General features: G+C 35.6%; 1 protein-coding gene across 2 annotated transcripts in view; it reads right to left on the reverse strand.

Moving 5' to 3' along the window:
• Window positions 1-13,831: 13,831 nt before the first annotated feature.
• The window catches only part of PLCL1 (phospholipase C like 1 (inactive)), a 327,021-nt gene continuing 324,556 nt past the window's right edge, over window positions 13,832-16,296 (reverse strand). For both annotated transcript variants that reach the window (XM_081813916.1, XM_006728141.3), the window contains exon 6: window positions 13,832-15,818. In XM_081813916.1, coding sequence (XP_081670042.1) covers window positions 15,636-15,818 — 183 coding nt within the window. In that variant the 3' untranslated portion in view covers window positions 13,832-15,635. The remainder of the gene's footprint in view (window positions 15,819-16,296) is intronic.

Consider the following 16,296-nt stretch of genomic DNA (forward strand, 5'->3'; position numbering starts at 1 on the left):
CCTGGTGATGGGTATTAAAGAGGGCACATATTGAATGGAGCACTGGGTGTTATATGCAAACAATGAATCATGGAACACTACATCAAAAACTAATGATGTAATGTATGGTGATTAACATAATAAAATAAAATTTAAAATAATAATAATATAGTTGTTCAATAATGTGCTCAATAAACATACCTAATACATAATAAATGTTCAAAACAGTATGGAATTAAGACTTTTGTTTGGTTCAGAGCTGTGAGTATTTTTCTACAAATGAATTACCTTCCTCTGCTTTATATAAGATTTCTTATTCATTCTGTCACACTTTTTGCCCAAGTTATCTGGAAGCCCAGAGCTCTTACAGCCAATAAAAGTAAATTAGCTTGCTAACATTCAGCATTATTCCAATGTACTAAGTCTGAAAACAAGGGAAAGGAGATTATATTGATTAAATAAACGTGAAAAACACCAGCTACTCTTATTATAGGAGGGACAGCCTATTGTATTGAACTCAGGTCATAAGAGATTAGCCCTCTTTTCGCAGAGATAGGCTACATAGAAACAGCAAATGTGTTTGAGAAGAGGTTCAGTTTTAAAAAGCAAAATTATTGGGCCTGAAGGAAGATCTCGGGGAAGATAAAAGAATTCCAGCATGAATCCTTTAGAAGCATTCAAAGATTTTCCTGAAGCTAAGTACACATAATCTTTCCTGTGCAATTTCTGTTAATTAATTTATGATGTTGTGCCAGTTGCTTTATAACATTCATGAAACAGGTATTTATAAGGTGCTTCCTATGTGCCAGACACTGTGCTAGAAGCCAGGCATACAGTGGTGAGTAACACAGGTAAGGTCCCTGTTCTATAGTGTTTATATTTTCTTGGAGAAGACTGTTAATAACAAAGAAATCAGCAAATAAGCACAATGCTCAAAAAATATAAACAGTTGGGCGCCTGGGTGGCTCAGTCGGTTAAGCGTCTGACTGCTGATTTCGGCTCAGGTCATGATGTCAGGGTCATGAGATCGAGCCCCAAGTCAGGCTCCATGCTGGGTATGGAACCTGCTTAAGATTTTCTACCTCCCTCTCCCTCTGCCTCTCTCCACCACACACACACTCTATCCCCCACCCTCTCTCAAAAAAAAAAAAAATGTATATATTATAGAGATATATATAGAGAGAGAGACAGAGAATGATGGGCCAGAGAATATTTGGAGACACTAATTCAGATTGTGTGATCAGGGAAAGTCTTTCTGAAAAGATGACATTTGAGAACAGAATGACATAAAAAAAACACCAGCCACTGGAAGAAGAAAGATCCAGTGTAATAAGCTTGGTGGATTGGAGATAGAAATATAGTTGCAGAGGGGCAGAGGAAGACAAGGCAGGGTCTAAGCTCAGGTGACTAGAACAAATACATATAGTGGGCGGCTTAAACAATAGACAATTATTTCTCCCAGTTCTGGAGGCTGGCAAGTCCAAGATCAAGGTGCCAGCCAATTTGATTCCTGATGAAAGCCCTCTTCCTAGTCTGCAGGGGTCTTCTTGCTGTGTCCTCACATTGGGGAAAAGAGTGAGCCCTAGTCTATTTCTCTTATAAAAACACAATCCCATCATGGGGACTCTACCCTTATGATCTCATCTAAAACTAAGCACCTCCCAAGGACCCACCTCCTAATACCATCGCATTGGGCATTAAGGTTTCAACACATGAATTTTGAGGGGACACAAACACGCGGTCCATAACAGGCAGCGGGTAGGCAGGGGTCAGACCTTACAGATCATGAGGATCACGGCTGTGGATTTGGATTCTAAGTGCAATCAGAATCTGTTTGAGGGTTCTAAATAGACACATGGCACCCGATGTGATGAGCACTAGGTGTTATATGCACCTGACGGATTACTGAACACTACATCTGAAACTAATGATGTACTATATGTTGGCTAATCGAATTTAAATTAAAAAAATAAATAAATATTCCCCTCTTAAAAAATAAATAAAATAAACACATGGTACAGTTATATCATTATATATTTAATATCTGCATATTATATATGCATATCATATATATGTATACACAGTCATACACACACTACATACACACATACACACAGGCATACACATAACATGTATTTTATTTTTCGTTCATCTGACTACTGTGGAGAAAAATAGACTAAAGTGTCTAGTTGGGGGCTATTTCAATAATCCTGGCAAGACAATGGTGGATGATAGGCAAGAGAGGTAAACGGAAGCAGGGAAATTCCAGATCTATTTGGGTGGAGCTGCTAAGAGGAGGTGGTTATAGACAGGATAGAAGAGTGTGAGAGAAAGAACAGAATGGAGATGGCCCTCTGGAATTTGGGGTGATGTGCTGGGGAGGTGGCAATGCTGTTCAGTACTAGCCAAAAGACTGAGAGAAGAACAGATGGTAAGGGGGATGGGGGTTGAGAAGTCAAAACTTTCTTACATGATAATTTGACTTGACACGTCTCGTAGTTAAAATGGCAGAAAATAACTGCAGGCATGTTTATAACTATAGAAGGAAATAAGGCATTATTTTATAAATTACAACAGAGATGTATTGCCATTTTATAATTCCTTGCACATACCTTGAGGAAAGAACATAATCTATTTGTTACTGACTGAAAAACGAGCTCATGATCCATAAAGCTTTAATCTATCTATGGAATAGATTTTTCACGATTCTTTAGAAACTTTTCAAGAACAAAAGAACTAATGAACAATATTTTCTTACTCGGAAATGTATTTTAAATCGCAGAAGTGTCAAAATGTTCTCCATTAAAAAATTAGGGTAAAATCTGACACTGTTAACAAATGAACAAACATAGAAACTAATTTAAAAAGCATATTCTTTTACAATTTGATTTTTAAATAGTAGACTTATAATTCCTTAAATTGTCATGTTGAATTCCTCCTCGTGACTAAACTGAATTGCTAGAAAATAGAAATTAATTGATAGTAAATAAATCCATTGTGATATTTCAACCAAATATAAAAAAGGGAAAGAAAATCCTCCGAATCTGGGGACTGCGAAAATACACAGCTTCAATGTGTGAAAGCCCTTTGTTTTCACAATGGAGGGTGGTCTGCTGTCTGGCCCACGGAACAGGTTCCAAAACATGGCTTCTCTGAAAAATAGAATTAACCAGTTAGAAATATGAATGGTGAAATAGTCAAAATCAAATGAAAATAGTACAAGGGGAAAAGTGGATGTGATTTGGTGGAGGAGCAAACCCAGAGTATTAGATGATTTATCTTTATGGGATACCTGAGTGAGATTTGAAAACATTTTCCAAAAAGCTTAGTACTTCTCTTGCCTGAGAGGCTAATTGAAACTTAGAGCACAGAAGGGAATCAATGAACAGATCATGGAAACACAAGAAAAGATCCAGGGTGTGGTGGGAAAGCGTAAGACTGCCACAGAAAGAGATCTCTCCCCTGAGTCCCACTATTGCTCTGCCAAAAGGAATAAAGGTCCTCACAGGTCCTATACACTATATGATGACAAGAAGGCTAGAATATTGCAAATCCAATGTATTATTCAGGCCTTCTCACCAAAGTGTTAGGATTTCTACACTCTCCTGGCGGTACTGGGTTTTATAAAGGAAAATCAGAACACATGGTGTCCTGGATATGGATACACTGATGAAGGACACTGTACAGAAATCTAAAATCTGGCCTCTCCAGCTTCCAAGATCCAATTATTTATACTATATGTGCTGACAAGCAGCTGCTACATTGAAATAAAACAGATAAGGGAACTTTAAGATTATAGGATATTAATATTAGCTACTGAGCAAAATTTCTAACCATTGAACAGTTACAATGCCCTTGAGATTTTATTTGAACAGCATTCTTTTCCATTCAGCTGTCTCACATTGCTTTCCTTAGAGATAAGAAGGGCTGTACAATATTCTTATAAAAACTACACTTATTCTTTCCTATGTCAAAGGTTTATTTTACCCAACAAGTAATTATGAATTCCTTGTTGAGAATGCTGAAATCTGTGGCTGCATAAATAAAAGACAGATAAAAAGGACTATTAAGCATTGTGCCAGGAGCTGTTAGTATGTTTGTTTTAGCAACCCTAACATCTAAACATTTATGCATTATATTTTGTAAAGAGACTGTATGGAAATGATGACAATAGTTCTATGGCATAATGGCATATCTGTAAATAGACAAATTCAGGCACCAAACTTCAATATGGCAGCATCAAATCCACCAATTTCCAAACAAAATAAATATATAAAATATATATTCATATTATATATTCACATATATATTCCAACATATCCAAATATATATTCCAATTAAGGCCTGGGGAAATTAAAAGAATTTAGAAAGGCTTTAGAGTCTAGAAGTCCAATTATGCCTCATGCCACCAGGATGCCAATAACATGTTCACCCTGATGAAAACATGTGAAAAAATAAATCCCCACCATTGCATCCTTGGAGCTTCCCTCGCTTTAAGCTGAAATTGACTATGAACTAAACATATTTTGGATGAGTTACTATTCCAGTTTCTTTTAACCTATTGACAAGGTATTGCTAAATAGCTGTAGAGGAATGAAAAGTCACCATATAGAGAGCCAGTAAGTATAACTTCTATGGTCCCCTAGACAAAGAAATACGTCTTGGTTTCCCCAAATGCCAAATGAGGATTATAAAACCTATCACAAGACATAACACTGTTGCAAAACAAAACACTGTACCATTTAGGAGTGAAATCAATAAACCATGTGAAACCATTCACTTTTATTACCATGAAGTTGCCTTCTTATTAGGAATTGGAACAGTTGAGATTTTACTAAGTCTCAAGTCCTTACCCCTAAGGTAACCAGATCACTAAATGAGTAACATTAGATCCTGCAGCTTAAGATAAAAAATTTAGTCCTTCACTTAAATTTTAAGTAAGCATTTTAATAACATCCAAGCTAAAAGTCAAGAATTCTAGCAAGAATAAAGTCATGCCATTTCTTAAGGAAAAAAAGTTTGAATAAAATATTAGAAGAGTACTCAGAAAAGAAAAGCAAATCAATATGAATGTATAAAGTAACATAAAAGACTATAATACAAAATGCTTAAATATAAAGGGACATGACCATAACACAAGAGTCATGGAAGGTCATACTTATAAATTTTTAAGAACATTTGAGATAGCATCAGGGCGGCTGGGTGGCTCAGTCAGTTGAGCGACCAACTCTTGATTTCAGCTCGGGGCATGGTCTCAAGGTCGTGGGATCAAACCCTGCATCAGGCTCCCCACTCAGCAGGGGTCTGCTTGAGTTTCTTTCCCCTGCCCCTCCCCCCACCCACACATGTTTTCTCTCTCTCTGTCTCTCTCCCCCTAAAATAAGGAAGTAAATCTTTAAAAAAAAAAACAAAACATTTGAAATAGCATCAAATTTTACTCCAGGAAATTTAGTATTATTTCTATGAAATAAGATTTCTATGAAGTAATCTTCCTCCATTATGATCACGTGACCTTGGAAAAAAATACTTAACTTTTCTGTGGAAGGTTAAAATTTCCAAAAATGGCAATAGCAACATGTCTGGCTTCCCATGCTCTTTCAGAAACTTGCCCTACCTACTCAATAGTTAAACTTTATCACACCCCTCCTCCTTGATACTGGACATGCCTTTATGGTCACCTTCAGTGAATACAATGTGGTAGAAATGGTGCTGTGTGACTTACAAGGCAAGGTCATAAAGGTGATCTGGCTTATCTTGGCTGGCTCTCTCAAGGAACACTGACTCTGTGAGAAAGCCCAGGCCACATGCAGCGGCTACCTGTAGATCTTTCAACTCAGGTCTCAGCTAGCACCGACTCCTGGCCCTGGGTGAGAACAAATGTTCAAATAATTCCAGCCCCTGGCCTTCAAATCATCCCAACTGACACCAGGTAGAACACCAGGTACCCAGCCCCACTGAACCCAACCTAAACTGCAGATAGGTGAGCAAAATGAATGGGCTCCATTCTTTAAACAGGGATGCTTGGGGGCAATTTGTTATGCAGCAATAGATAACTGAACAGTCTCTTAGCCCTGGTTTCCCTTCTACTGGAGACAATATCAATATCTAAGACAGTTTTGAGAACTAAATGAGCTGATACAGGTCGGCATTTAGCACAGCATGTGGCACCCAGAAGATAAGGTAAGTGCTAACTATTAAAGATGGGATCAGAAAATACATCATAAGGGAAAAAGCTGTTGAGAGGCAAGCATGAATTTAAATAAAGAGCTGGATGAGATAAAGAAGAAATCCTTTGAAATGAAAAATGTGATCGAATATTAAGCAGCAATACTGACAATATAGAATATAAAATTTTTGTTGTAAAGGAAAGTCACAAGAAACCCCCCCAGGATTCAAAGAAAAGTGCAGAAAAATAGCATTACTACAGAAAAGATGAAGGAAACATATGATGATGATAGGGCCAAATGCTGTTCCTAAAGAGACTAAAGCAGTGACACAAAGCGAATATGTTCCTAAATACACACACACACACACGCGCTGGAAAATGCAAAAAGAAAGCTTTTATAAGCTAAAAAAACTCTACAAACTCACTATTTCCCAGATAAAAATAAAATTGAATTATCTGAAAATATACAGAGGCAAAGTCTTGATGAACATCAAGGAAAAAAAGAAACAACAAACATACAGGCAGGGGTAAAGTTTACTTAGAAAACAAATAAAGCTGCCTCAAAATTATTATTAACTTAGAGATACTGTTGTGTATTTTTAAGGCCTTTATTGAGGTATAATGTCATACAGTAAACTCCACATATTTAAAGCATACAATTTAATTACATTTTGATGTATGTGTAACATGTGAAGCCATCACCACAATCAAGATAATGAACATAGACACCCTCCCCAAAAGTGTCCTTCTGCCACTTTGAGCCCCTACACTCCCCACCGTCCCCAGGCAACCACTGATCTGTCACGAGTCATTAGTTTGCATTTCCAAACATTTATATTATTGGATGTGCAGTATGTACTTTTTGTCGGACTTCTTTTACTCATTATAATTATTTTGAGATTTGGCAGTTTGTGTCTTCCAAGGAAGTTGTAGAATTTATGGGCTGAAAGTTTTCATATTCCCTTCTTTTCTAATACAGATATTAACTGCTATAAATTTCCTCCTCTGAATGGCACTAGTGCTGTTCCATGAATTTTGATGATTTGTCACTTATGTTCAAAATAACTTCCGAGTTCCTTCTTGATTTCTTTTTTGACTAATGAATTATTTAGAAGTGCTTCACTTAGTTTCCAAATATTTGGAGATTTTCTGAAGGTCTTTCTATTATTGATTTCTAATGTAATTCCTTTGTAGTCAGAGAACACATTTTGTATAATTTTAATCCTCTTAAACCTATTGGGACTTGTTTTATGACCCAGAGTATGGTCTCTCCTGATAAATGTTCCCGTACATTTGAAAAAAGCGTGTTTGCTACTGCTGTTGAGTGTAGTGTTGTATAAATGTCCGTTTTGTCAAGGTGGTTGGTGATATTATTTAAAACTCCTATATCCATATTTATTTTCTATTTAATCTATCAATTATTGAGGAAAGTATATTGAACTCTGACTATAATCATATGATTGTGCCTTTCTTCTGGCAATTCTATCAGTTTTTGCCTCATGTATTTTGAAGCACTGATTTTAGTTGCATAAGCATTTAGAATTGTTACATCTTCTTGATGAAGTGACTCCTGAATCACTAAGAAATGACCCTCTTTATCCCTGGTATCATTCATTGCTCTGAAATCTACTTCATCTGATATTAATACAGCCATTCCAGTTTTCTTTTGATTCATGTTAGCATGATATATCTTTCCCATCTATTTACTTTTAACCTGTGTCCTTCTATTTAAGGTGTACTTCTTATAGACCGCATACTGTTTAGTCTTATTTTATCCAATCTGACAATTTTATTTATACAATTACATTTAATGTGATTACTGACATGGTTAGCTTTAAGACAATCATCTTGCTAGCTAATTTTTTTCCCCCATCTCTTCTTTATTCCTTTTTTTTTTCTATTTCTGCCTTCCTTGGGATTAATTGAATATATTCTTCTGATTCAATTTTATCTCTTCAGTTGGCTTACTAGTTATTGCTCTTTGCTTTCTTGTTTTAGTGGTTGATTTAGGATTGTGATAAATTACTCTTTAACTTACCACAATCAGCCTTCAAGTGGTATCAGACTATTTCACACATAGTACTGGACTCTTTCTCTCCTACCAGTTTGGTGCTATTCTTATCATACATTTTCCTTTTATATCTTTTACAATTTCCTTATTACCTTGTTGTTTTTGTTTAGATAGTCATTTATCTCTTTGAGATTTAAGTAAACACTTTTTAATCTATTTACTTCTATAGTTGCTATTCCTAGTGTTCTTTATTCCTTTGTGTAGATTCATATTTTCATCTGCCATCATTTCCTCCAGTCTGGAGGAATTCTGTTGAGAGTTTAGTCAAACTACTCCATAATATTGCTGCCTCAGCATCCACTTTGTGTGGCCAGGAGGCCTGTGAAGGCCTTGAACTGACACTAGCCCCTTTCTTGAATGCATGTTCTAGATAACAGTGCACAGAGTCATAAGTAAATACAATTTCCTGATATAAATCCCATAAACCACCCTTGTGATAAACAGTCTCTCCCCCTCCCAGAGCCTTCTCCTTGAGTGCCCTGTAGATAAGACCCCCACAAAGCTTATCAAAACCCCACTTTTGAATTGGCCAATCCAGCCTTAGCCCAAGAACCCCAAAGCTCTCCACCACAGACCCAAAATAAAGGTATGTGCCCTTGGTCCCCCACTTTCCTTCTGCCTGTACCCTGCCTTGACCTCCCCATGGTCCCTTATTAAGGCATGCCATGTACATTTTCCAGCACTTGTGAGTAACAAACTTCTCTATTTCAATTCCCTTGTGGCCTTCTGTGGAACCATCCAACACCTTGGGACTCGACTTAATAAATGATCATTTAACAAAATCATAACTTCCTTTAACATTTCTTTTACTGAAGGTGTGCTGGTGATGAGTTCTTTCATCTTTTGAAATTGTTTATATCACATTTAGTTTTGAAGGGCACTTTCACTGGGCATAGAATTCTAGAATTAAGTTTTTGCTTCTCTTTCAGTATTTAAAGTTGCTCCATTGTCATCTCACTTACATGGTTTACACTAAATAATATTCTTTCTAATTTTCTGTGTACTATACATACATGTTTTATTTCACTGTCTACTTTTAAGATATTCTCAGTATCACTACTTTTGAATAATTTTATTATAATATGTCTTGGTTGTTTACCTCGTATTTCTGGTCCTTGGGATTTTTTTAAGGTTCTTAGATATGTGGCTTTATAGTTTTCATTCAAAGAGTTTTCTCAGTCATTATTTATTCAAATATTTTTTCTTCCCCCCCCCACCAATTTTGCATGTATTAGATTTCTTGGAGTTATTTCACTATTCACTGGTGCTCAGTTCATTATGTAAACTCTCTTTTCTGTGTTTCTTTTTTTTTTAAGTAACTCTCTCACTGATAATTTACATAACATAAAATTCACCCTTTTAAACTACACAGTAGTTTTTAGTACATTCACAAAGCTGTGCAACCATCATCAGTATCTAATTCCAGAACATTTCATCACCCCAAAAAGAAACCACATACCCATCAGCAGTCACTCCCCATCCCACCTCCTCCCAGCCCCTGAAAACCACTAGCGTACTTTCCGTCTCCACAGATTTGCCTCTTACGGACATTTCATACAAAAGGAATCACACAATATGTGGCCTCCCTGCCTGGCTTTCTTAACTTAGCATAATGTTTTCAAGGTTCATTCATGTTGTAACATGTATCGATACTTCATTTCTTTTTATTGTTGAATAACCCATTTTGTGGATATGCTATCTCTTTCATCCTTTCATCTGTTGATGGACACTTGGATTGTTTCCACTTTTTGGCTATTCTGAATAATGCTGCTATGAGCATTTGTGGACATGTATTTTCATTTTTCTTGAGTATACACCTAGAAGTGGAATTGCTGGTCATATAGTAACTCTATGTTTAATTTTTGATGAAGTGCCAGGCTCTTTTCCAAAGCAGCTGGACCGTTTTCCATTTCGCTAATAGTGTATGATGGTTCTAATTTCTCTACATCCTCACTAGCACTTGTTACTACCTGTCTTTTTTTTATTGTAGCATTCCTGGTGAGTGAGAAGTGGTATCTCATTGTGGTTTCAACTTAAATTTTCCTGATTATCAATGACGTTGAGCATCCTTCCATTTGCTTATTGCCCACTTGTATATCTTCTCTGAAGAAATGTCTATTCAGATCCTTTGTCCATTTTTAAAACTGGGTTGTCTTTTTATGATGCTGTAGTGATTCTTTATGTATCCTGGATGCCAGTCCTTTATCAGACATACAAGTTGTAAACTCATTCTACAGATTGTCTTTTCACTTTCTTGATGGTGCCATTTGAAGTACAAAAGTTTTTAATTTTAAGGAAGTTCAATCTTATTTCTTCCTTTGTTACTTGTGTTTTTGGTGTCATATCTAAAATTCATAGCCTTAACCCAGGATTGCAAAATTTTTTCCTATATTTTCTTCTAAGGGTTTTGTAGTTTATATATATATATATATATATATATATATATATATATGGCAAAAATTATATTTAAAATTTTTTAAATTCCCCAAAAGAATCTACCAGAACCTAGAGTAAACATCATATATAATGATGAAATACTGCAAAATTCTTCTGAGATTGGGAAGGAGAAAGGATGTTTACTAACATCATTTCTATTGAATATTATATTGGAGGTTTTAACCAGTTCTACAAATCAAGAAAAACAGATGAAACACATAAGTAAAATGCATATGGATGAGAAAAGATAAAACTGTCATTATTTGCAGATGACATGATCTATACCTATAAAGTCCAAAATAATAAATAGATAATTAAAATCAACAAGTAGTTTAGCAAGTTCACTTGATACATGATCATTACAAAACAATCTATTATATTTTTATATACAATTTAGAAATTTGTTTTAAAGTGTTACTATTTCTAATAGCATGAAAAACATCAAATACCTAGGAATAGATCTACTGAAAGATCTGCAAGGCTTTTATACAGAAATCTATACAATTGTATTAAGAGAAATTAAATAAGACCTGAATAAATGGAGTAATATACCATGCAGATGGATTGGAATACTCAATAATGTGAATATGTCTGAACTCCCCAAAATGATATATCCATTCAATGTAACACCAATAAAAATTCCAAAAGGTACCTCATAGAAATTGATATATGGAAATGCAAAGAACCAAAAATAACCGAGGAAATGTTGAAGAAGAAGAGAAGTGGGGAGGCCTACTCTCTCTGATACCAAAACATTACAAACCTATCATAATTAAAACAGTGCAGTAATGTTGCCAGGACAGACACAGACGAATGGAACCAAACAGAGATTCTAGAAATAGATGCACACATACATGGGTGCTTCATTTTTTACAAGGGTGGCATTACAGAGGAGTGGGTAGAGAACAGTCTACAGTAAATAGACTGGGTCAACTGATTATCCACATTGAGAACAAATGAAATTAGATGTCTACCTTCCTCTATACACAAAAAGCAAGGGTAGGATTCTAGATTTTAAATGTGAAAAGTAAACCAAGAACGCTACTAACAGGCAATATAGGAGAATATTTTCATGAGCATAGGTGGACAAAGATGTCTTAACACTAATCATAAAGGAAAAAATCATACTTGGATTAAATTAGGGATCTGTATGTCAAAAGACATTAGTAATATATATGACAAACACAGGGTGAAGATTCTTATTAGGTAAATGCCTCTTAAAAATAATAATAAAAAGATAAAAAGTTACCATCCCACTCAAAAATGATCAGAAAACTCATAACTATCTATATGAAATTATCCATAGTCAATGAACATACTAATACATGTTCACTCTCAATAGAGAGTAGACATAAAGACAAATAAGATCTTTTCATCTAGCAGATTGGCAAAAATATAAAAAACAATAATTAAATTTAGTATTAGATTTGAGCACTCTCATAAACTCCTGGTGGGAATTGAAATTGGATACATTTTTTGGAGACTATTTGGCAATGTATTTCAAAATCCCTAAAAAAAATCTATGTATCCTTGACCCAACAATTCTACTTCTAGAAATTTATCCTAAAGAAAAAATTGAACCACTTTGAAAAAATGGATTTTCATCACTGCAATGCTTATATAACAAGAAATTAGGAGAGAAAACAGGGGATTGGCTAAATATGTTATGATAATCCATATAATTAGACACTAACACTAATTTGAATCAAGAATCGCGACCGAAGACATCTAAGACATCTAAAGCAGGATGTGACATAAATGAGAGAAGAAGCTCTTTGGCAAATTAGGCAGCACATGCCCCTCTTGGAGAAGGCGGCTCCAATTAATTGATAACAAGTAAGATGTGGGGAGGTGTGGAAGGGTGTCTAGTGTCATCAGAATACCCAATCTTTTAGAAGAAGGAGAAAATTAAATTTTTATGTGAAATTTCCTGATTTTTAAAAGTTGTCTATTGTTTAAAATTTTTTGAAAAAGATTCAGTGGCCAAATAAAATACGTTATTAGTGGACTAGATTCAATTCAAAGGCTGAGAGCCCCAATATATATACATATATATTTATTGACAGAAAGAGATTCATGATGTATTGTCTTTATTGTGTGAAAAGATTATTACAAAAACACTTTATATAATGTGATCTCACTTTTCTTAAAAATCAAAGCATATTTAGATGTATGTATAATCAAAGCATATTCAGTGTCTGAAGGGGTATAAATCTAAATGTTAATAGTGGGTGATTGTTTTACATATCTCTGTTTTTGCATGTTTAATATTGATCGTTAGTATTTTATTATCAAAGAATACAATAAAGTTCTTCTGATTTGTGGTTATAAAGGAAAGAGTTAGTAGTTCAGTTTAAAATTTTGAGAATTAAACTAAAAATCAAAACCACTGAACTCTTGCACATAAAATCAGACAAACCAGAACCCAAAGTCGATTCTTCCATTTACTATATCAGTGGCTCTGTCAGTGATAATATCTACCATCTATGCTTCAAATCCCCTTGGTAATGTAAAAAGTAATAAACAAAACAGAATTAATATCTACCATTACCTTCCTCGTATCGTCAAAAGCTAAGTGGACAGAAGGAGGATTTTTCTACTGCAGTACAAGTCTGGAAAGAAGACAGACGCTGGTAGGACATAATAATGTAAAAAGTTTTGTTTGTTTTTATTATTCTATCCAGAGGCAAGACCATTCTCAAAATCTAAAGCTCCACCCTGCCCCACCCCTCACTCCCTGACTAGTAATCATACCCAATGCAGTGGAGTAGAGAATGGCAGACAACCCATTGCCAGAAGTAGCGTTAGATGAGGTGGAACCCCTACTTGTGTTTTGTTTGGTTTTGCTTTTCAAACTCTATTTAAGCTAAAAACAAAAACAGTTCAAGAGCATTTGGGCAAGTCCCTAAATGTGAGTGGAACTCCAAGACAAGTGGAATAAACTAGGGAAGCCACTTTTAAGGATTGGCTTTGACCCTCAATGAAAGAAATTAATAATATTCTTTGAGCATTTTCACTCTTTATCTACTCTTCCCGCCTCTCTGTACCACGAGTAAAGGCATGGACTTCTCTGAATAGAATTCAGGGAGGTGAAGAGGTCCACAGGTGAAACCTACCAATGGGCTGATGTAAAGTGGGTTTTGTTTCTGTCTCTATCACCTCCTTTTTATCATAAGGAGTTCAGACACCTGCATTCTACTATTCCTTTTACTGTGCAGGTTAAGTATAATGGAGGGTAAAGAAATTTTTTCAGGCGATTGTAGTACTATTGGAAACCTACCTTAAAATGAGCTCATGAACCTCCCCAAGTGCCCAGTTTGAAACCCAAGGAGAAATTTCATCATTTTGGGTCCATGGAAATATACCCTTTGAGATATTTTTAATATAATATTATTATATGTCATTATTTTCATTATTTTTTTCTCTTTTTAATGAATTCACAATAAAGGAAAACAATAAAAGTGTTGTTTCATATCTTTACTTTCAGTAATGTGCAACACGAACATAATAGTGTTAAGAAGTCAGAAATAACTCAACACAGTAGCTATAGAAGATGCTTATATTTGCAAAATGTCAACAATTATCTTCCCTAGGTTCCCCCAAAACTGGTCTATTTGTTAATCAAATTAATTAAGAAGCTTTTCAAAATAAAAGCAATGTTTTAAATAAATATATTTTCATAACCATAGAACATTTAGTTCTTCTGGAGGTAACAAACATTTTACACTCAAGTACTTTATGAAGATATTAGGGTAAAAATTATCTGATGCAATTATAAATGTACCCTAATTAGTTTGCTTCTTTTGTGTGTGTCTTTGTTCATGTATAAAAATTATATCATATTTGTAATCAGTTAGTTCTTAAATCATCACAAAGATGTTATCTGACCCACAGAATTTATATCAGCTCAACATGATAATGTGGTATTGTTTAAACAATGTCTTTCGATTTAAATTTAGTACAACAAATTATATTTAATCAAAGACAAGACCTCCTGGCTGCTCATGTCCATTACAGAAAATGAATGCTAGACTCCCAGTTTGGAAGAATGAGACCTTCCAACAAATCTCAACCTTGAAATTTTATAACTGAAAATCATGTCACATCAAAATACTAATTACAACAGAGCTCTCACTGTGTTTCAGAGTTCCGCAGAGGTGGGTATAAATTCATTTATGATCAGCTTTTCCATGAAATCATATGTTTATTAAACAACTACCAAAAAACTCTCTAAAAATTGATTTTATTTAATAAATAGTTTAAAGGGTTTCTAACTGAAGAAATGATTTTGCTGACCTCAGAAATTCTGATCACTTGTTTATCTTTCACTCACTTTTATTTCTACTGTGATTCTTAAGAATTTTCTAATCGATATTTAATCTATCAAAACATCTATGCATTGGTAAATTTGGCTTCCTTTAATAATAACCTATGTTAAGATCTCTAAATTAAATGACAAAGTAAATTAAACACAGTAACCGGTTATAATAAGTGCTCTTTAGAATTTCAGATTAACAAATTTGTCCCAAAATGATAAAGTAATAACTTACTAAATGAATAATGCAATGTAGAATAGATTTTCATAGGATCTCGAGCTCTCTTTCTCAATCTCTCTTTTTCTCTCTCTGTCACTTTCTGGTTCTTTCTCTCTCTCTCTCTCTCTCTGTCTCTCTCTGTATCTGTCTGTCTCTCTCTCTCTCTCGCTCTCTCTCTCACACACACACACACACACATACACATGCTCCCACCCACATCCATACATGGGTATGTACACACATCCCAGAATTTTTAAACACTACTAAAGGTTTTAACTTAGATAAATTAACTACATTAAAATACTGACATTGTGAAAATATCTATGTCCAACACCCCACAGAGGGCATCTTTTTGTGAACTTCTAAAAAGCTGAAAGAAAGAAAACCAGAGAGAAAACCCAGAGTCCTCGAGGGGAAGGCTGGGTGCACGTGTTGGTACCGCGCAGGGTCACAGCTTCCCATTCTCCTCGCCACTCTCTTTCTCCTCGATGGCTTCCAGGCTACGTTTGCTCTTGGCTTCTGCACCACTGCTGAGTGCTTTACTAAGTCCACAGGACAAGCACGCCAGCTGGATCTGCTTCATGTTTTCTATGGCTTCATTCTTGGCATTCTTCAACAGATCTCCTTGGCCCTACAAACAAGGAGAAATATACACCAAAGAAGAAAGTTATGGACCAGGCGTATCCTGAGTAACATCACTCTATATATTTGTGCTACTGCTCAGGGAGGAAATGGACCCAGACCCTCAGAGCTCACTTTTGCAGGGATTATCCCCAGGCTCTTTTCTGGCCCTGTTCAGGGTCTTTGCTCTTTAAGCCCAGGGCCTCAACTTTAGCCTTCCCAATCAGCTCTGTGGTTGCCAGTAGGCTCTTGAGATTCCTGCAGTAAGGAATAACCTCGGGGGGGTGGGGGGAGCATCCTCTGCATTACTGAGGATGGTGAACCCGTCCCCTCCCCATGGTCTGCAACTTTGCACACTGCTGCAACTCCCGTCCCACCCAGGCCCAGCATTTCTCGGCTTGGGAGAAAACAAGGAAAGAAGCTCTTCTTTAAAGAACTGAAAATTAAATCAGCCCCTCAGTGTACAAGAGCTTACAAATCAAAACATC

This window comes from Leptonychotes weddellii, chromosome 3, assembly GCF_054177405.1.
Source record: "Leptonychotes weddellii isolate Sample4059 chromosome 3, ASM5417740v2, whole genome shotgun sequence".
NCBI classification, from domain to species: Eukaryota; Metazoa; Chordata; class Mammalia; order Carnivora; family Phocidae; genus Leptonychotes; species Leptonychotes weddellii.